Source organism: Pseudophryne corroboree, chromosome 12, assembly GCF_028390025.1.
Source record: "Pseudophryne corroboree isolate aPseCor3 chromosome 12, aPseCor3.hap2, whole genome shotgun sequence".
In the NCBI taxonomy this organism is placed as follows: domain Eukaryota; kingdom Metazoa; phylum Chordata; class Amphibia; order Anura; family Myobatrachidae; genus Pseudophryne; species Pseudophryne corroboree.
Genome location: NC_086455.1, coordinates 50060120 through 50083063, shown reverse-complemented (window position 1 = coordinate 50083063; position 22944 = coordinate 50060120). Strand labels below are relative to the sequence as shown.

The 22944-nt window shown below is 45.4% G+C and overlaps 1 protein-coding gene across 1 annotated transcript; it reads left to right on the top strand.

Moving 5' to 3' along the window:
* Nucleotides 1–371: 371 nt before the first annotated feature.
* SPTSSA (serine palmitoyltransferase small subunit A) lies at nucleotides 372–18590 on the top strand. Its single transcript, XM_063947483.1, has 2 exons — nucleotides 372–933; nucleotides 17880–18590. Exons 1-2 carry the CDS (start codon nucleotides 801–803, stop codon nucleotides 17981–17983), a joined length of 237 nt encoding a protein of 78 aa, XP_063803553.1. The 5' UTR covers nucleotides 372–800; the 3' UTR covers nucleotides 17984–18590.
* Nucleotides 18591–22944: the final 4354 nt, after the last annotated feature.

The following is a 22944-nucleotide window of genomic DNA, read 5'->3' as shown; positions in this document are numbered from 1 at the left end:
GGTGCCTCGATCCGCTACCGTTGCGCTCGGCACAGGTTACTGTTCCCAATCGTAGTCCACGTGGATCGTTAAGTATGAAAAAGTGAAAAAAAAAAAATGCGGAAAACTCATGTCGACCTTTTGACATGTCGACCTAGAACATGTCAACCTAGAAACCCTGTCGACCTAAATACCGGATCCCGTTCTGAAGCAGGTTAGCTCTGAACTTGAACTACTAAATAAACACTAAACAGGCCACTGATAGAGATCTCTATGGTGAAATGCATTGTCTGTGCAGGCAGGACAGACGTATGTATCACGTCATGGTAACAGCCCTGTGCTGACGGTGCTGACACATGGACATCTGACAGGAGGCAGTCACTGAGTTGCGAGCAGATATACTCCCGCCCCGTGGCCTGACAGTGACAGCATCACCCTGGGGCCATATGGCCCAAACGTTCAAAGTACAGCTGGAGACGGTTCTCATGGCAACCAGACTTTAGCTATCATTCTATGGAATGTACTAGATAAATGCCAGCTAAAAGCTCATGAGCAACTTCCCCACGCTCCACCTGTACTTTGTAGAAAGTTAGATACGGCTCCCCCATAACATCAGATCTCTCTGAGCAGCTGCTGAGCCGGCCGTACGCAGCGGTGACCACACCCCGCGTCATGTGACCAGGAGACCCTAGTCACGTGGCAGCGGCGGTCTCGCGAGCAGGAAGGGGGATGACGTGCATCATGATCATCGGATCACGCTGTGATTGACTACACACACGGGCGGGGCGGCTCGCAGTGACAGTGTTCCTACGCCGCGGAGGATGAAGGTGTCCTGTGATGCTGGGGCTCAGGGTTCTCTGGGCCGAGCCTGGAAGCAGATGTCGTGGCTGTACTATCAATACCTGCTGGTGACGGCGCTGTACATGCTGGAGCCCTGGGAGAGGACCGTCTTCAGTATCCTTCCTGCCTTGTGCCCCTGCTGTGGGACTATAAGTACCAGCATGCCCTGTTCGCTAGGGCACGCTGCATGGCGTTTGTATGTGTGCCTATACATGCTATATAACCAGCATCCTGGTGACCGCTGTACAGCACTGGGCTTGCTGTAGTGGCTTCTGCTTAGTATATACAGTACTGTATGGTGTATGCAGCTGGGAGGGGAAGGCTTTGCTTATACAGCTATTATAATGATTATTAGTGAGAGATATCATGGTATTCCATTGTAGGGCGATGTTATCACTTACGTGTTACATCACTGTTACAGTACAGGTGTGATGTCATTAGCATGGGATCTTATGCAAGTCACGAAGCAGCTGCTGGTGGCCCTGCCCCTGCGTGTGGCGCTCCGTGCCTGCCCCTGCGTGTGGCGCTCCGTGCCTGCCCCTGCGTGTGGCGCTCCGTGCCTGCCCCTGCGTGTGGCGCTCCGTGCCTGCGGCGCTCCGGGCCTGCCCCTGCGTGTGGCGCTCCGGGCCTGCCCCTGCGTGTGGTGCAGGTCTGTCTACCTAATGGTCTCTCACTGCCTGCTCATGTATGTAGAAAGGGGCAGACTCCACAAATGCGACAACCGCTTCATGAGCGTGGTATAGGGCATGGGGACTTGGTGTATATAAATGCACCATTTAGATCATGTATGTTGTGTGTTTTTTTTTTTTTTTAAGTACACTCATACACTGCATTTTGCTATGTATTTTCAAATGGGGATATTACTGTAAAGCGGCATTCCTTTTCAATTCATATATATGTACAGTACTTTACCAACTCCCTACTCTAATAGAGTCCTGCAAATTACTTGCTGGAGTTTTTTCTTGTGCAGGCTACTTTAGAATGGACGCAGATGACTGTGTGGCAGTGCCAATAAGCTGGTGCAGTCTCCAATGATTGCAGCAGCTTTTTGGGTTTATCTGCCCACCAGTAAGGTGCGGTCATACTTCAGTGTACTCCAGAGTTTTGACCCACCAAAAAAATGACTAGAATAAATACAAAGAAGATTTTTATAACTTATAAATGTGTTTTTTAATTATTCTCTCTCTCACAATCATTGTATTATTCTAATCATTTTTATTTGTGTAAATCTGGCTGTTATTCTAGGCAGTGCCTCCCCCGCTACTTACCTTACCTCACTGCTACCCACAGCCCTGGCAGCAGATATCTATGCAGGCAGTGGATGTGCAGTTTGCAGAGATTGATGATGCATCTGACCTTTATACTAGACTTTTATTATTGTATCTGGTACTTTTTAGTAGAGGACCTCTGCATGATCTGCGTACGTACGTACATACATACATGCACTCTTTAGGTGGTAAGACCTATTTTCACAGTTGTCCTGTAGTACATTTAGTTGTAGTACTACATAAAATGATTCCTTCTTTGAAAGGCTTATGCAACCTACTAACACCCTATTATTCAGTATTTTAGAAATCTTCTACCTATGCTACATTATTACGATACCACCTGCTTCCCAATAATGATATTTTGGAGACTGTACAACCATCTTACCCTCTGACAAGACTAATAGTTTATTATAGCCGTGCCTCCTCTTCAGTGCTGCTTTGTTCTATGGGGTCTGTTCATAAAGAAAGTGAAAACAGAATTGTTACGTGTCACCATATATGGCATCAGTTAGGTGCAATATATAACTTGGTTAAGTAACAATTCGTGTATACTTACCTTTCTGGGGATGTGATCCGGTAGCCAGGGCTCCGGCGATTCTATCACCAGCCGTGGTCCTCTGCTTAGCGTTTAGTCGGAAGGCAGTTCCCTCTTCTGCGCATGCGCCTAAGGTCAGGGGAGGCAGTTACATGGACTGCTGGGATTTCAAGGAGATGGAGCAAGTGGCGGACAAAGAGCATTGAGTTTCCCTGCTGGTTTCACACTGCAGTTCAGATTATGCCACACTGAGATGGCGAATCTGAACACACCAGGGGAACGGAAAGCTGAGCTTTCTGTCCTTTAATGAATCGCACTCCCCATAGTAAAGTATGGTGATGCAATTCAGGCGTGGAGCGGGGATGCCGCTATGGAAGTCAGGAACTTCTCCATGGAAACCTGTTTTTGGAATAGCACTGAGCAGAGAAAAACCCTGTTTTCCTGCAAAGTATTTCTCTATAAATAGTCCTCTTTGTGTAGTGTAAACATCTAATATCACAGGATTATAATGAGCTGCAATAGCGGTCCTGGCTACCCATGTTTGGGCATCTTCATAGGAGCTACTGTTGGGTAGGTGTTATATAGTCCGATCATCCAGAAAAAGGAATTGAAAGCGCTGTCCCAATATTATGAGGGTTTTTATTCCAAAGCAATTCATATCAAGCACAAATAGCACAATTTGTTATAAAATCACAAACTCAATAGTACCAACTCCATATAGAACTCTCCTTTCAGAATTATATATACAGCACGTGGACGTAGTAGCGCAGCAAATAGCTGAACTGGAGCTATTTCTTTTCTGTTAGTTGTTCTTCTAGACACAACTGCATGTAATGGACATTCTCATTTCTTAAAGGAAAGTTCTATATAGAGTTGGTACTATTGAGTTTGTGATTTTATAACAAAGTAGCTGGAGTACGAAAGTCTGTTTACAAAAATAAATGGAAATATTAAACACACAGTATAAATAACATTGTAGATAGCTGAATACCCGTGCGTCGCTACAGGATGAGGATGGTAAATTAGAATGATAGTTGTTCGTTAATTTAATTGGTTGTAGATCTAGTATATAGGTACGTCTTGCTTCCCTGACGCACTTTGTGTAGTGGCCGGACCCCTTTTTGGTCCCTCAAGGGACCCTGCTCTTCCCACTATACAACTGTCTGTGGCTTCCTGCTGCCTCCATTTCCCTCCTCACATCATGTCACTGGCCCTGTCACATGCAGCCCTGTGATCACTGACATATCATGCATGTCCTGATATAGTCTGTGCTACTGGCCCACCTCTAGGGGTGTTAGTGGTGTTACCCCCACAGTGTTTGTTCCCAGAGTGTAAGTCATATGTGTAGCAAGTTTGGTGTAAATTGCTGCAGGCATTCCAGAGCTATGCTGTCTGCTGAAATACTCAGTGCTGCTGCCTCACCTCTAAGGGTGCTGTGGGTGTTCTCTCCCTACAGTGTGTGTTCCCAGATTGTAAGGCATATGTGTACCAGTTTTGGAGTACATTGCTCCAGCAATTCTGGAGTTATGCTGTCTCCTGATATACTCTGTGCTGCTGTCGCCCCCCCCCCCCCCCCCCCCCATCCCCCCTAGGGGTGCTAGGGATTTCTAATTGTTTTGGTTGCCTCGGCCATGTTTTAATACGCTCGTATGTAAAATTTCACGATCGCCGCTTGTAAACTCTGAATTTGTATAGAAAGACAAAAGGACACATTTTCGCATTTATATAGTAGATTGTGCGATTTGTGCTTGATATTAATTGCTTTTAAATGAAAACCCTGATAATATTGGGACAGCGCTTTCAATTCCTTTTTCTGTATAATTCCTACTGAGGGTCAGCACTTCCCAACTTGAAAGCAGCCGTCTGTATTGAAGGGTGTAATATTTTAAATAGGTGCAACACCTAACACACAGATTCCAACTAAGCACTTTCTTATATTGTAACTTTGATCATCCACACTTTTTCACCAATGTTAAGTCTTTATAGTGAACATGTTATCTTTTCATAGATCAGCCAGCTGTATTGTCTGCTTTTTGCCAGCATAGCACAAATATGTTCAGATCTTTTTACTCCTGGGCACGTTTGTACTAGCAAATAGATGTGGTATACACGGCTGTTAACAGAATTATGCAATAAGCTAATTTACACACTGTGCTCTTTTTAAGTATTTGAGTTGTGAATACTCAAATTCTCCCCCCCAGTAGAGACAGATATAGAAAGCCTAGAGAAGCGGAAGGTGATAACGCATCAGCCAATCATTTACGGGTTTGAAAAACGACAGTTACGAGCTCATTGGCTGGTGTGTGTTATCATCCACGTATCACTGCTTTATCACTTCTCCAGGCTTAAGACCTCTACCCCACTTAGTGTTCACTCTAGGGGACGGGCAGGGCGCGGGTCCGTGAGGGGCACAAGCGCGCGTGGCCATGCAAATAGGGGGCGTGGCCACTTGCACATAATGCAAGTGGGCGGTTCAGTCCACAGGCGTGGGCGGCCGGCGCCGTCACTGTTGGGGGTGTGCCCAGCACCTACGGAGGTGCTGGGCTTCCCCCAAGCGCGCTCTGACAGCGTGAATGGATGCCATGCACGCGGCATCTTTACACGCTGAGAGGGTAGAAAGCGGGCGGCTGTTTTAGCAGGGTGCCGCAGAAAGGGCAGGGCGGGTTTTGCCCTTAAAAAAATCGGGCAGGGTGCGGCGCCCTGCTAAAACAGCCTAGAGTGAACACTACCCACTGCTTGAATGAGATGGGAGGCAGAGTAAGACATAAGGCAGGTTGGTGTGTGTGTGCAATAACATATGCAGGTGGCTTGGTATTGCACAAAAGTGGGTGCTATGGGTGCTTTTACTTTTGTGGAAGCATTGGGGTCTATAAAAGCCATTAAAGAAGAAAAAAATGGAATCTGCCCCAGAGTATTGTCTCACTGTTAGCAACTTGGGGGCATTATTTATTAACAGTTTCTTATATAGCGCGGCATATTGCGTTGTGCTTAACAATTAGAACAACAGTAATAGAACAAAACTGGGTAAAAACAGACAGACATAGAGGTAGGAAGGCCCTGCTCGCAAGCTTGTGATCTATAGGGAATTAGGCATTGATACACAAGGATAGATGCTACCTATTACATAATGGTCCACCAGACTGCTAGGTTCTTTATGGATTGTATGATATGATCACCCAGCAATGTTGGCCCAGGTTCAGGAGGGTGTGAGAGTAAAGAAATATGTTATGGTAAGAACTTACCACAGGATAACAATGGGATATGATGAAGCGACAGCGGGTTTGCACCAATCGGTCAAAGCTTTCCCGCCTCCCAGCATGCAACGGGCCCGTCCATATAACCCCGCCTCCTGGCTCAGGCAAATCAGTTGTATTCCAAAGCTCAAGGTAGGAGCATCATAGATAGCCCTAATCAGGCGACAAATTAAGAACACACATGCACATCCTTCCGTACAAGAAGGAAGAGGTTAGTGAGTAAAAGGATCCTCAAATCAGGTGCGTCAGGGTGGGATCCCTGTGGGTCCTGTGGACTTAGGAGAAATACGGTTATCAACGGTAAGTTCTTACCATAACGTATATTTCTCCGGCAGGGTCCACAGGTTATCCACAGGATAACAATGGGATTTCCCAAAGCAATTTAGTGGTGGGGACACTTCTGATTGGACAGGAGAATCCTTCGCCCGGATTCAGCGTCGTGAGAGGCAAAGGTATCCATGGCATAATGTCTAATTAATGTGTTAAAGGAAGACCATGTGGCTGCCTTTCATATCTGTTCTGCTGAAGCACCATGTTGTGCTGCCCATGATGGACCTAACTTACGAGTAGAGTGAGCAGAGACATTAGCCGGAACAGGGAGATCAGCTTGAGAATATGCTTCTGAAATCGTCATCCGAAGCCATCTTGCCAGTGTCTGCTTATCAGTAGGCCACCCTCTTGTGAAATCCGTAGAGAATGAAGAGAAAATCTGTCTTTCTGATGGCACTGGTACGATCCACGTAGATCCTTAAGGCACGGACCACGTCCAGCGATTCATCGCCCGCAGAAAGGCCCGGTACCTGGAAAGCCGGGACTACAATTTCTTCATTAAGGTGGAATTTAGATGCCACCTTGGGAAGATACACAGATCTAGTTCTGAGAACTGCTTTATCTGGATAAATAAAACAGAAATGGGTAACGACCTGACAATGCCCCTAAATATGACACTCTTCTAGCTGACGCCTTGGCCAGTAGAAAGATAACTTTAGCTGTCAACCATTTAAGATCCACTTTAAGTGATTCAAATGGGGCAACTTGAAGGGCTTTCAGGACTAAATTTAAGTCCCAAGGCACTGTAGGAGGAACAAAAGGAGGTTGAATTGGAAAATAGTACGCATATACTGTAAGTTGGCAATTTTCTTTTGGAACCATACAGTCAATGCTGACACTTGCACTCGCAAGGAAGCCACCTTCAAACCTTTATCCATTCCTGTCTGAAGGAATGCTAAGACCCTGGAATCTCTGAAAGACTTAAGGTCCATTTTCCATTCACTGAACCAATGAATATTGGTTTGCCATATTCGGTGATATGTCGTCTAGAGTCTGGAAGACCTCCGGGTGTAGAGCCCATTCGCTTACCTGAATGCCGTGTCGACTGAAAGGGTCCACTTTCCAGTTTAGGACTCCCGGATTGAACACTGTGGACAAGGCTGGATGATGAAGTTCTGCCCACTTTAGTATGTGACTTACCTCCATCGCTTTTCTGCTGCGAGTTCCTCCCTGATGGTTGAGATACGCTACTGCCTTTGCATTGTCCGAGCGGATCTAGACTAATTTTCCCTGAAGAATGTCCTTTGCCTGAATCTGTGCCATGTATATGGCCCAAAGTTACAGTATATTTATTGGTAGGCAACCTTCTTCCTTGGTCCATTTCCCCTGGAACCACAACCTTCCTGACACTGCTCCCCAGCCCTGGCATCTGTCATCAGAATTTACCAATCTGATATTCAAAAGGGTCTCCCCTTGTCCAGATGGGATGTCTGTATCCACCGGGCTAATGACCTTACTTCTATCGTAAGAACCATAGTCTGTGTTTTTATCATCTGATGTAACCCATTCGATTTGACAAGAATCAGACGCTGCAGAGGCCTCGAGTGGAATTGTGCATACTCCACCATGTCGAATGTTGACACCATCAAACCCATCACACGCATTGCTGCGTGAATGGAAACCTTTTGACTGTGTAGCAAGTCCTGAATCTTGGATATCTTGTTCAGAGGTAACATTACTCTCTGAAGACTTGAATCCAGTACAGCCCCCAAGTGAATCATCCGTTTTGACGGAACTAGAGACGATTTTGTCCAATTTATTAACCACTCGTGCTTCTGCAGACACACTGTCTGTTGCAGATAACATAGGAGATTAAAAGACCGTTGAGGTATTGAGAATTTCTTATCCCCTGCCATTACCACCATAATCTTGGTAATACTCTGGGGGCTTTGGCTAACCCAAAAGGTCGGGCCTGGAACTGAAAATGCTGTTGGAGGATAGCGAACCTGAGAGCACTGATGGGACAGTGCTATAGGAACATGTAGGTAAGCATCCTGTGTATACAGGGATACCATATAATCCCCTGGCTCCATGGCCAAAATGATGGAACGTAAAGTCTCCATGTGAAACCGAGGTACCCAAATGTATTTGTTCAGCACTTTGAGATTGAGAATGGGCCAAAATGACCCACTTGGCTTCTGAACTATAAACAGAATTGAGTAAAACCCCTGTCCTCGTTGTGCATGAGGAACTGTAATGACTACTCCTGACTGAAGCAATTTCTGAACTGCCTTTTGCAAAGCCCTGGCCTTCGTCTCTACCCGAGACGGACTGGTACAAAAAAACCTTCGAGGAGGGTGCTTCTTGAAGGCAAAAGCATAACCTATAGATACCACTTCCTGCACCCAGGCATCTGTTGTAGACTGCTGCCAGATCTGTGCAAACTGTAGAAGTCGGCCCCCCACCCTGGGATCCCCCTGGCTAATGGCTTATCTGTTTTACCAACTGGTCCTCTGGTAGCCCAATGCTTTTTAGTCTTAGCAGGCAGTCCCAATACAAGAAGTCTGGTATCTTTTACCTTTAGCTTTTCCTTGAAAAGCCAAAACTTTAGGTTTGAAATTGTATGTGTAAGGAAACTTTATCTTCTTGGAGTCTGCTTCTGACTCCAAAATATTTGTCAATTCTTTACCAAAAAGAAATATCTCCAGAAAAGGGCAAAGATTCCAAAACCTTCTTAGATTCTGAATCAGCTTTCCACATACGTAGCCCAAACTGCTCCATGAGCAGCTATTGTTGAAGCGGATACCCTGGAGGCAATAGTACCCATATCCAATGCGGCTTCTTCCAAGAACATTGCAGCCTGTTTTATATGGGATTTTTGCTCTCTAGATGCTATTGAAAAATCCTCGTCCAATGCGTCAGCCCAGGCAGCCACTGCCTTTGCCATCCAAGCTGAAGCCATGGCTGGCTTTATGACTACCCCAGACAGGGAAAAAATGTTTTTAAAAAAACCATCCACTCTTCTATTCGTGACCCCATTTAATGATGTGGAAGGCAAACGTAATGTCTATTTTCGCACTAATCGTATCACATGCGTATCTACTTTAGGAGCAATCTCCCTTTATAAACAATCCCCAGCTGGAAGAGGATAATTGGAATTCCATTTTTTAGGAATTCTAAACTTTTTATTAGGCGTAGCCCAAGCCTCTTCCATGATTTCCGTCAGCTGATCTGACTCCGTCTTAACTGTTTTGGGACATTTAAACACAGGTGCCTTGGTTTTTAACATAGGCTCTGCTGAATCCTCTAAGGATAGGATGTCTTTCATTGCTTTAATCAACTCCGCTATATCTACTGAGACATTCCTCCTCCTCTTCGTATGCCGAAGTAGAATTCATTGAGCTTTCATCCTCCGATGAAGCCTCGTCTGAACCATGTGTAACCTGTGAGGATGAAGATTTACTTACCACCGGCTTATCAGCCTGTTTCTCTTGAGAGGCAGCTGCTGGAAGTGATACACCACAAGTGGGAAGCTGCATGTAAGGGTTAATTGTGTAACCTATTCCCGGTACAGGAGTTGGAGGAATTATCCTTTCAGCTATACTGCACAAAAGTCTGTGCAAACAGAGCCCAAGGTGGATCAACCTGCAGATGAATCGGTCTTGTATTTTTCCAGAACCCCTGGTGAAAGCTAAAACAATTTCCACACAAACCATCCTGAACCAAATACTCAGAGGATAACACAGCTTTGCAAGACAAACATGAGTGTTGGTGTTGCTGTGAGTGTATCTTCCTCACATTTGCCGCTCTTAGACATAATAAATAATGAACACTTCCACAGTGTACTTACTGCACAGTTTGTGACTGTAATCAGTTTAAGCTTTTTAAAGTGACATACAGTCTGACCCTACCCATGCACCAGTATTGAGGATCGGAATAGAACAAAACTGACAGAGTATAGTAAAGTCAGCAATCGCACTAGCAGTCAGTCACATGTTATACATTAGTATAATAAGCAATATGAGCACATCATCAACTACAAATACATTTCAAGTATGTAGGAGAACATATTACTGCATCATGTTTAAACAGATCTACCGTATTCAGACGTATTGCGAAAGAAACAGTAAATGTATACAGACTCATACGCAATAGGCACTTATCTAACTATTCATAGTTAAAAAGGTAGAGACTTAGTGCTGTATTACCAGTACTCAGTAGAGTGGTATACAGGGAGACTCGCCTCGCTTCCAGGACCGATCAATACGTTAGTAAACGCTGAGTGGCTCCAGACGCTACTAGTGTACACTGCCGCTCCATGAACCTGTAGTGAACACAGACGCACCAGTCACACAGACGCCTATGCTGCGACTGGGTCCTCTTCGTGTACAGCCTGTGAGAGGGAAGTGGGAAACAGTTCATGGCAGGAGACTCTGAGTAAACTGGTCATGAACCGGGGGGGAGGAGTGACCAGGAGAGCATCTGACTCCCCACTGCTGACATCAACCCTAGGGATCGCGGCCTCATATTATTCCTGGACCCTATGATCCCTAATGCCTAGCACTGATGCACCCGAGGTGGCAGCCGCCTCAGCGACCGTTTGGTAGTCTCCTCCCAAAACAGTGCGGCTGTGTCCGTATTCCCCTTCTAAGCGGAACCGATGCCTTAACTTCTCCCCTGCTCCGGCCACAGCCTGGTAACGTCTGCTGAACCTGCTAGTATATCCGACACAGACGCCCGCCGAAACAGCACTGTACTTGTGTGTAAGCTTTGTCGCGACCCGGCGGAGAGTTGTTGGAGCGACTCTTTTTAAGGTACGTATAAGACGCTGTTTAGAAAGATCACTCAGAAAAATAGTAAGACTATAAAAATAAAATAAGAATGCTTAGGGCTGCTAAAAACCAGTAGCCCACTGACCATGGTCCGGTTCCTGCTGCTGGTCCGGTTCCTGCTGCACCAAACAAAAAACTGATTTGCCTGAGCCAGGAGGCGGGGATATATGAACGGCCCATGCATGCTGGGAGGCCGGAAAGCTTTGGTGCAAATCCGCTGTTGCTTCATCGTATTCCATTGTTATCCTGTGGAGCCTGCTGGAGAAAGACAAGATATGTGATGTTGTGTACGATACAGAGAGGATGTAATAGATAGGGAAGCACTGAAGGTTATGTGGGTGGGTCTGGAATTTGATAGGCTTGTTTGAAGAGGTGAGTCTTCAGGGGACGTTTAAAGGTTTGGAGACTAGAGGTGAGTCTTATTGTGCGTGGCAGGGCTTTACACAGAGTGGGTGAAGCCCGGATAAAGCCCTGTAATTTTGAGTGTGAATGAGAAATCTTGTGCAGAGCGGAGAGCTCGGGTAGGGAGATATTTTGAGATGTATGTTGGTGCACTTTGGTTACTAGCCTTGTATGTAAGTAAAAGTATTTTATTTTTAATATGGTAGAATACCAGTAACTAATTGAGGGACTGACAGTGCGGATCTGCAGATGATGAACGTCTAGCAAGGAAGATTAACCTCGCAGCTGCATTCAAAATTAATTGTAGTGGTAAGAGCCTATGTTTGGGAAGACCGGTCAGGAGACTATTACAATAATGAATGCGGGAGATAATGAGAGCATGGGTTAGAGTTTTTGCTGTGTCTTGTGTAAGATATTGTTGTATTTTGGATATGTTTCTTAATGCCCTACACACTACGCGGTAACACTGAAAGATATGAACGATCTCGTTCATTAATGAACGAGATATCATTCATATCTTTCAGTGTGAATGCACCAACGATGAACGATGCGCGGCCCCACGCTCGTTCATCGTTGGTGCCTGGTCGCTTATACACGCATGCCAGTATGGACAATCTTGTCAATATTAGCATGTAGGGCCGGGTGAGGGGGGGAGTGAAGAAACTTCACTCCTCCTGTCACCACCTACCCGCCACCGGGTCGCTAGCCAGCCGTATCGGCCGTTAGGCACCTCGGCGGCCAATCACCAGGTGTGTAGGGCCCATTAGATGTACATAACATGATCTTGAGACAGAGTAAATATGTGGGGAACAAAGGACAGTTCAGGGTCAAGAATGACACCTAGGCAGCGAGCTTGTGGGGTAGGAATTATTGCTGAGTTATTAACGGTGATCGAGATATCAGGTTGGTAACTACTATGGGCTGGTGGAAATATAATTAATTCTCTTTTGGAAATATTAAGTTTGAGGTGGCGAGATGTCATCCAAGATGAAATGGCAGAAAGGCATTCAGTGACATGGCCCAATACAGATGGTGACAAATCTGGGGAGGATAGGTAGATTTGAGTATGCCAAGAGATGTGGTATAGATAGAGAAAATCAGTGGACCTAAGACTGAGCCTTGCGGTACTCCAGCTGAGATAGCTAGCGAAGAGGAGATGGATTCAGAGAAATGAACACTGAAGGAGCGATTAGATAAGTACGATGAGGACCAAGAAAGTGCACCGTCCGGAAGACCTAGGGATTGTAGTGTTTGTATGAGAAGAGTGGTCAGCAGTGTCCAAAGCAGCAGAGAGATCAAGGAGAATAAGTAGTGAGTAATGGCCTTAAGATTTAGCAGTGACCAGATCATTCAATACCTTATTCCAGGCCTGGCCAACCTGTGGCTCTCCAGATGTTGTGAAACTACACATCCCTGCATGCCCTGCCACAGTTTTAGCATTCCCTAATAGCAAAACTGTGGCAAAGCATGATGGGACTTGTAGTTTTACAACAGCTGGAGAGCCACAGGTTGGCCAGGCCTGCCTTATTCAGTGCTGTCTCAGCATGTCCTTTTAAATGAATGAACACTTCCTACCCGGTAGTATAAGCGGGAATAAACTCTTCGTTAAGCAATAAATGTAAATGACAAAAGTAAACTTTTTATTGAATGGGGAAAAAAAAAAAAAAAATAGAATATAAAAAAATATATATATATATATATATATATATATATATATATATATATATATATAAAAATCCATTTTATCCTAGGGAGACCCTGTCTCCGTGAGTGTTATGCTTGACCGACGGTCAGCATACAGACGCCGGTATCCTGGCAGCGGAGGGGCGGGTGTACGAGTGCACTGCACTTGACATGCTGCGGTCGCCATGGGTTCTATTCCCACTCGTTGTTGTGAATGCCCATGAGTGGGAATAGTCCCTTTTGGTCGGAATGCCGACCATTGGGATTGTGAGGGTGCGGGATGTAGGGGGAGGTATTGTGACCAGCGGTCTCCTAACTACGTCCCCTGTCTCCTTTATGTAATGTTACGTCACAGTGATCGTGTAATGACAGTCTTTCAACTGTTCAAGGTGAATTACAGAAACTGAGGGTCTTGCTCGTACTTCATATTTGAGGTTTAGGTCTTTTGAGCGGGTGGTCTTCAGTATGCCGGCTCTTGGGATCCCGGCGCACAGTATACTGGCGCCGGAATACAGACAGCCGGCATACCGACACTTATTCTCCCTCGTGGGGGTCCACGACCCACCTGGAGGGAGAATAAAATAGCGTAGCGCGCCCGCAAGGGGCTCATTTGCGCTCGCCACACTGTCGGTATGCCGGCGGTCCGGCTCCCGGCACCGGTATGCTGGTCGCCGGGAGCCCGACCGCCGGCATACCATACTACACCCCTTTCGAGCTATAGGGGACTATTTACTTAAGCCTTGGATGAAGATAGTCACTAGACATAAAGTACCAGCCAATCAGCTTCTAACTGTCATTTTTCAAACACAGCCTGTGCCAGGGACTTTATCTCCATGCAAGGCTTAGTAAATAGACTCCATAGTGAGCAGTCATTTGTGATTTGTAAATAATTTCTTTATTAACACTTATATACTGCCAGCATATTCTGTTGTGGTGTTATTTGTGTACCTTATATACAATTCCCGTCCGTTTCATGATTCCCTCAATAAAAAAAGAAGTCATAAGACTTGTAGTTGTAGTATAAAGTTGGGTACACAACTATGCAATTATCGGGCTGATGACCCAATATCATATCTTTTATTTAAAAATTGAGATGGCCGACATCCCGATCCTCTTAAAGAAAGTACTTGCTGAGCTAAGAATTGTCCAGGGTGCGCACTAATCTGATAATTGGGGATCAGAGCGTTCTGATCTGCACAGTGTGCACCCAGCTTAAGCCACGGAGGTGAGTCCTGAATACTAGGGAGAAGCACAGCTTCCAGGAGTCTCCAGGCTGCATTTACACTGATGCGCAGAAATGTTGTGACGGAATATAATAAGGGTGTTACTGTACATCACGGTCTTCAGTGCTCTTATGTTATGCTGAACAAATATTATTTTTGGACGGTTTGCAGAGTACACAGGGAGTGTTCAGGGATCCAGGGGCTGTTTCAGTGTTTGGAGCCTGTTGCAGTCTCAAAAATGGGCTAACTAAATAGCTACATTGCAGGCTTATAGACAGTAGTGTCTGTACCAGTAGCATATGCGCCAGGTTTATATCCATATGTCACATATTTACGCATTAGCTCTTAGGACTCAGTAGAGTCTCCCTTATACAGCAGAGACGCAGAGCAATGTTACACTGCCCTAGCTGATGCCGTTCTCATGCTGCATCGAGCCAAGCTATTGCCCTTCTGCACCACGGGAGGTTCTGTCCTCCCTGAGCTTGCCTTTGGACACCTCCATTACGGTTTGACAGGTGTACTGCTCTAGTTAAACTACCCACCTGCCACTGTCCCCGGAGCGGGTCACGCTGCCCTACTGCGCGACGGGAGGTTTCTGTCCTCCCTGGGCTCGTCTGTTTATTGGCTGGAACTTTGTTCCGTGTGTTTTTGTATCAGATTACCAGCTGTACATCTTGTTTGTTTTAGATCTGTAAAGCCTTTCTTTTTACTGTGTTGCTGGGTTCCAGTCAATATGCCGACATAATGGCTATTGAGATGCTCACAGTATTGAGAGATATGTTGACATTGTGATTGACGACAGTAGTAATGTCAACACATGGTTTTTGGGTTGTTTAATACTGAAATAATATGGTCAACATTAACATAATGGGGGGGAATTCAATTGTCGTTCTCCCCCAGCCGCCATTAGCTAGTGCCTGACGGATCAATTCAGTGGTTCCTCCGTTCGGGCGCAATTAGCCGTGGTGGGACGCATTTCAGCTTGCAACATCCCCCCCATGCTGCTGAAATGTGTTTGGCCACTCAAACAGCATTTTTAGTGTTGCGCCCAGTACTTTGGACTGGTCTAGCTGCATTACTCTGCTAAACCCGGTCTGTTTGGGAGCGACATGCGTGATAAAAATGCCCCATTTGAATAGCGTCCCCCCACAGTCTCCTATCACTTCAGACAATTAATGTGATCTTTCCAGTGTGTACAAATCCTACCAAAACCATTTTGCCTGTGGTCTTTTTGTATGTCAGGGTTAAGAGTACTTGTTTTGTTGTTGTTGGGTTTTTTTTTTTGCTATTTAAGGCCTGTATAGGGTTTTAAATCTAATAGCCGTCCTGTCGTTTGCGTTGACCAATCAGGACTACGGCAGAGTTTGTTTAGTGTAACCTTGTCCAGTCTGTTGAGCTAACAGAAGCTTTTGTTTAGTATAAATTGCATATTTGATCTACGTGATCTAGGCCATGCTTTCTAGCATCCTGTTAATAAGTCTCTCTTCTGTAACACCCATGGGGGATTTTGTATATTGCTGTTAATGCAAAGAGTTATATTTAGTAAATTATTGCTTTTCGATGCCACCCACTGTCTATATTGTGCCCACAAAACTTAAATCTGCAATTCTATTAACTGTAAACTAGGCTTTTTAAGTTCAGCAGGCTGGCTGCTTTCAAAAGCTGACATTTAGTAAAAATAACCTAAATAGTGAGAAATTCTACCTTAAGGGCAGGTTAGGCTCCTTCTGTGTTGAAACCTCCAAGGAGTCGGAAAGTTTAAAGCTTTGTAGTTAGTCGTGCACGCGATGGGTTGGTGTGATAAGACCGGTCTGCTTCATGTGCTTAGTTGATGGCCTAATAAGTTTGCTGCTCAGGGAAGTTTAAACTTCTTTCTGTACTTCCCTGCAGTTATGCCCATTGGAAATAGATGTGGAGATTGTGCCTGTATTGTACTATTTAATCATTAACTCCGTCTTTAGCGAAACTGCTCTGTGAAGTACTTTAATCGGGGTTAGTCATAGGCTAATTCTGCTGACAGAACAGCAAAGGCAAAGTCGTGTCTGTAACCTGGTCATTTACTACAGAATTTCTGGCACTATTTTTTTTTAATAGGTGTTAAGATTATATGCTGTGCGCAAGTAATAAAAATCTACCCTATAGCCACATTTTATTTTATTTATTAACCGTTTCTTATATAGTGCAGCAAATTCCGTTGCACTTTACAACTGGACACAATTAGAAGACAAAACTGAGTGAAAACAAACAGTCAGGTAGGAGGGCCCTGCTCGCAAGCTTACAATCACATCTAATGCACACCCGATATATATATATATATATTGCAGACTATTTTATTGGGGGCAAATAATATTGGGGAAGCACAATGGTTTGCATTACTGCAGCACAACACTGGTCATGGGTCCAGTTCTCACCAGGGAGTTTGTTCTCGGTGTGAACCAGGTAGCTCCAGATATCTTCTCATAATACAAAAACATGCTGGTAGGTTAATTGGCATGACGAAATCCTCCTTGGTGTGTGTTTGTGTGAGGAATATAAACTGAGCTGCACTGGGGCAGGGAATTTCACTGGGGCAGGGGGGGAATTCAATTAGCCGCGGGGTTTAACCGGCGACTAATTGCTGTGCCGGACTTAATTAGTTAACGGTGTGTGTCGTCCTCCTCCACGAGCACCCAGGGATGTACTGAACTATGAGCTATGAGGTAAAGTCTGTGTAATAACCCCCTAAAATCGGTGTAGGGGCGGGGAATAACACTACTTTTTTTTTTTTTTTTTTTTTATTGAATAGCTTTTTTCCCCCTCTTCGTGTGTATGCTATGTAAAAATAAATCTCTTAATAAATACTGTCATTTGGTGCGACATAAAATTCAGTTTTCCATTACACTGGTTTATTAGCTTGTGTGGCTGCCATTCTTATCAAGGCAATGTTCTGTTGATAACCTCGTCCTCAATGGCTTGTGATTATATTGAGGACTATGATTTTTTGTTGTTGCTCCCAATGGGGGTGATTCAGTTAGCTCCAAGGTTAAGTGCTTGGATCTATTAATTTGCTCCCATGGATTTCTGCTAGCACTCTTCTGAGGGTACAAGCAGAAATCTGTGGTAACTGCATCATGCCTGGGAGATGCCCTTGACCACCACTAAACCATGGGCATTAGTCACTGTAAAGTGCCTGGCACAATGCAGTCATTTCAATAACTCTGGGCACTTAACCCAGGAGCTGCATCCCCACAATGCTAATTGAATTGCCTCCCGTTACGCTGAATACAAATCGGATTTGAATTCTTTACATTTATAAAAATTCTCTTGAAATGGTCTTTAAAAAGTTATTATATTACAATGATGCAGACTTCACTTAGAAGCATTGGAAATTCTTAGTTGGGAATTCATGTGCTGTTTATTTGTACGAGTTGTTTGGCTCAGAACAGTATTGTTATTGAATAAGGGCTAATAGTGAATCTGTTACTGGGACTAGTGCCATTGCTACTTATTGGTTTGTAGAGGATTTTCAGATGGTAATTATATGTATGCCAGCCTCCATAAAAGTGCCTCATTTGTTTCTTGTATTGTTGAGTTTCTTGACCCTTGTTCCTCAGACTCCATGTTGGTCTCCATCGTCGGAATGGCTCTGTACACCGGATATATATTTATGCCGCAGCACATCCTGGCAATTTTGCACTACTTTGAGATTGTACAATGACACAGAAGGCCCTTGCCTGGCAAGGGGTTAGAGGACAGAGCGACAGTCTTTGCCATTTCTGGCACCAGATGTGAATCCAGGAGCTGGCATCACTATGTCAACCTGCAGGGATGCCAGACGTGCTCAGCTGGATCTCCAGTGAAGCTGCCACAGCGTTTACTCCGTTGATAAGGGCATTTGCAGCTCTGTTTTAAATTGTCATCCCCCATCGTATCACCAGCTTCAGTAACCCAAGGGCTCTGCGACACAAGCCTCCTGTGACAGGGGTGACAGCAGTATTTTCGTTGTATGTGTGTTTGTAACAACTGTTTCAACATTGCACTGTAAATGTATTTAGTTTTTAGGTGCTTATTTTTAAAAAATTTGCAGCTTTACTTTATGAATAGAACAGTGCTAGAGATTTGTACACAATCCTCTGAGTTATTTTGGTTTTGTTCTTGTAGAACTGCAATGCTTTCCAATGTACACGTTCTGTTGTAACGCAATTTCCAATACTTCATTTTCTTTCTCGATAAACCATAAAGAAGCTAATTGGTTACAATGTGCACAGGTTATTTACCGTTCAAATAAATATTTGGGGACCCTGCAACAGGTCTCCAGAAACTGAGATGTCCATCTTTGCTTCTCCTCTTTGTTTTCACACCATATAAATGTAGATATGAAGCTGCCACTGCTCTGGGAAGGAACTACAGAGAAGCCATAAAATTGTAACTTGACAGTTCACTGTGCTAATCCAATATACTGTAGAGTTGCAGTGCTTTACAGTACATTAAACCACACCAGAGGTTCTCAAACGCGGTCCTCAAGGCACCCCAACAATCCAGGTTTTAAGTATATCCGTGGCTCAGCACAGATGGTTTAATCAAATTGACTGAGACACTGATTAAATCACAGGTGTCCAAGCATGGATATACTTAAAACCTGGACCGTTGGTGTGCCTTGAGGACCGCGTTGAGAACCTCTGAACTACACCTATCATGCAGTTTTATTATTGTGTGGTTTTATTTTTTTTTATTTTTTTATTAATGTATTTTTTTATTTGAGTTTTCAAACAGTATCAAATGTGACAAACTTAAAACCTGGTTCCTATAAACTATATTATTGGTGGTATTACACCCCGGACAAACTGTCTAGGATGTTCCCTTCTGCCACCCCGGTTTGTTGGCGGGAATGCGGTCAACAGGAAACTGTTCCATATTTGGTGGACCTGTCCACGTATTGTTCACTTCTGGAATAGGGTACTCGATATACTGAACTCCCTATCTGGATTAGCGCTCGAACTGGACCCGTGGGTGTTTTTATTGGCCCGTCCACATCCAGATCTTGACCCTCTTTTAAATAAATTATTTTCCCATATATTAGTGGCTGCTAAATCCTTAATAGCTAAAAATTGGAAGACCTCCGCTGCTCCTACTGTCCCTGCTTTGAATAATTATATTTGGTTTGTTGCTAATATGGAAAAGATCACTTATTATCTACATGACTGTCCCCACAAATTTTAACTCGTTTGGGGCCCCTGGTTGCTTATGAGGTCTCCCCCAAATTGATGATCAAACTGTTCTTTTGTCCCCGTCTTCTGAATTCCTAGCCATGCTGTACCTGGACCCTCGGTCCGCCTAGTTGCTTGTTCCCGGAGCTGCGCCGTCACCCCCCTCACAGAGCCAGAAGACAGAAGCCGGGTGAGTATGAGAAGATCAGAAGACTTCAGTGACGGCAGAAGACAGCGTTTGAGGTACCGCGCAGCGGCCGCGCTCCCACACACAACATGGCACTACAGGGTGCGGGGGGGCGCCCTAAGGGACTTCAAACAGCACTGGCATAAGATATAACCGTGCCCATGCACTAGTTAAGGGACCCCCACCAGTATAAAGATTTTTTTTTTTTAGCGGGACTGAAGCGCGCCATGTAGTGGGCGGGGCTTAGCCCACACAGCTCTGACCAGCGCCATTTACTCTTCACAGAAGCTGCAGAGACGCTGGCCCTGACCTGCACACTGCTGTACAAGTAACAGTGTGCAAAACGGGGGGGGGGGGGGGGTGCAAGTGATTTGGTGCTAAATTATATATATAAAAAGCGCTAACAGGTCTGGGCAGTCTTGATACTTGCTTCAGTACCGGGATAGGCGCTGGGTGTGAGCTGGCAGAACTGTCTCTCTCTGGCAGGCTTTATTGTGGGTCTGTCTCCTATAGCCCAGTGTGGTTGTGGGTGTCGGCACGTACGTGTCGACATGTCTGAGGCTGAGTGCTCTTCCCAGGAGGCGGCTGGAGTGGGGACAGAAAATACTGTGAGTGACCGTGTCGGCACCGCCGACGGATGATTGGGTGAATATGTTGAGTGTTTTAAACGCGAATGTGACTAAGTTGACTAAGAGATTTGATAAATCTGAGTCTAAGAACCAGACATGGAGAAAATCCATGGAAGATGCTTTGTCACAGGCCCAGACCCCTTCGGGGTCACAGAAACGTGCATTTACCCAGATAGCAGATACAGATACCGACACGGACTCTGATTCCAGTGTCGACTATAGTGATGCCAGATTACATCCAAAACTGGCTAAGAGTGTTCAGTACATGATTGTGGCGATAAAAGAAGTATTACATATCACTGAGGACCCTGCTGTTCCTGATACTAGGGTCTGTATGTTTAAAGGAAAGAAACCTGAGGTAACGTTTCCTTCCTCTCATGAACTGAACGCACTTTTTGAAAAAGCTTGGGAAAATCCTGACGAAAAGATATATATGTTCCCAAAAGAATTCCAGTGGCATATACATTCCCCTCTGGGGACAGGGAAAGGTGGGAATCAATCCCCACGGTAGACGAAGCTTTATCGCATCTATCCAAAAAGGTGGCACTTCCGTCCCTACACGGCAGCCCTAAAGGATCCTGTGGATCGTAAGCAGGAAAATACACTAAAATCCATTTGTCACTACAGGGTCGCTACTCAGGCCTGCCGTTGCTGCGGCATGGGTGAGCCGCGCTATTGAAAGGTGGGCAGATAACTTGTCATCTGGGGTAGATACCCTAGACAGGGATAGTGTGCTTTTGCCTCTGGGTCACATCAGGGACGCTGCAGCATATTTTCTCTATCGTCCTAGTGGATGCTGGGGTTCCTGAAAGGACCATGGGGAATAGCGGCTCTGCAGGAGACAGGGCACAAAAAGTAAAGCTTTACGATCAGGTGGTGTGTACTGGCTCCTCCCCCCATGACCCTCCTCCAAGCCTCAGTTAGATTTTTGTGCCCGGCCGAGAAGGGTGCAATCTAGGTGGCTCTCCTAAAGAGCTGCTTAGAAAAGTTTAGCTTAGGTTTTTTATTTTACAGTGAGTCCTGCTGGCAACAGGATCACTGCAACGAGGGACTTAGGGGAGAAGAAGTGAACTCACCTGCGTGCAGGATGGATTGGCTTCTTGGCTACTGGACATCAGCTCCAGAGGGACGATCACAGGTACAGCCTGGATGGTCACCGGAGCCTTGCCGCCGGCCCCCTTGCAGATAAGAAGAGGTCCAGAATCGGCGGCAGAAGACTCCTCAGTCTTCTAAAGGTAGCGCACAGCACTGCAGCTGTGCGCCATTTTCCTCTCAGCACACTTCACACGGCAGTCACTGAGGGTGCAGGGCGCTGGGAGGGGGGCGCCCTGGGAGGCAAATGAAAACCTATTTTGGCTAAAAATACCTCACATATAGCCTCCGGAGGCTATATGGAGATATTTAACCCCTGCCAGAATCCGTTAAGAGCGGGAGACGAGGCCGCCGAAAAAGGGGCGGGGCCTATCTCCTCAGCACACAGCGCCATTTTCCCTCACAGAAAGGCTGGAGGGAAGGCTCCCAGGCTCTCCCCTGCACTGCACTACAGAAACAGGGTTAAAACAGAGAGGGGGGGCACTAATTTGGCGTTAGAAATATATAATAAAGATGCTATAAGGGAAAACACTTATATAAGGTTGTCCCTATATAATTATAGCGTGTTTGGTGTGTGCTGGCAAACTCTCCCTCTGTCTCTCCAAAGGGCTAGTGGGTCCTGTCCTCTATCAGAGCATTCCCTGTGTGTGTGCTGTGTGTCGGTACGTGTGTGTCGACATGTATGAGGACGATGTTGGTGAGGAGGCGGAGCAATTGCCTGTAATGGTGATGTCACTCTCTAGGGAGTCGACACCGGAATGGATGGCTTATTTAGGGAATTACGTGATAATGTCAACACGCTGCAAGGTCGGTTGACGACATGAGACGGCCGACAAACAATTAGTACCGGTCCAGACGTCTCAAAAACACCGTCAGGGGTTTTAAAACGCCCGTTTACTTTAGTCGGTCGACACAGACACAGACAGGGACACTGAATCCAGTGTCGACGGTGAATAAACAAACGTATTCCTTATTAGGGCCACACGTTAAAGGCAATGAAGGAGGTGTTACATATTTCTGATACTACAAGTACCACAAAAGAGGGTATTATGTGGGATGTGAAAAAACTACCGTAGTTTTTCCTGAATCAGATAAATTAAATAAAGTGTGTGATGATGCGTGGGTTCCCCCCGATAGAAAATTAGGGGCGGTATACCCTTTCCCGCCAGAAGTTAGGGCGCGTTGGGATAAAACCCCTTAGGGTGGCTAAGGCGCTCACACGCTTATCAAAACAAGTGGCGGTACCGTCTATAGATAGGGCCGTCCTCAAGGACCAGCTGACAGGAGGCTGGAAAATATCATAAAAAGTATATACACACATACTGGTGTTATACTGCGACCAGCGATCGCCTCAGCCTGGATGTGCAGAGCTGGGGTGGCTTGGTCGGATTCCCTGACTAAAAATATTGATACCCTTGACAGGGACAGTATTTTATTGACTATAGAGCATTTAAAGGATGCATTTCTATATATGCGAGATGCACAGAGGGATATTTGCACTCTGGCATCAAGAGTAAATGCGATGTCCATATCTGCCAGAAGATGTTATGGACACGACAGTGGT

Coding starts and splice junctions, on each gene's coding strand:
- SPTSSA (XM_063947483.1), top strand. CDS start 801: ATGAAGGTGTCCTGTGATGCTGGGGCTCAGGGTTCTCTGGGCCGAGCC. Junction 934..17,879: donor CTGGGAGAGGACCGTCTTCA/GTATCCTTCCTG, acceptor CTTGTTCCTCAG/ACTCCATGTTGGTCTCCATC.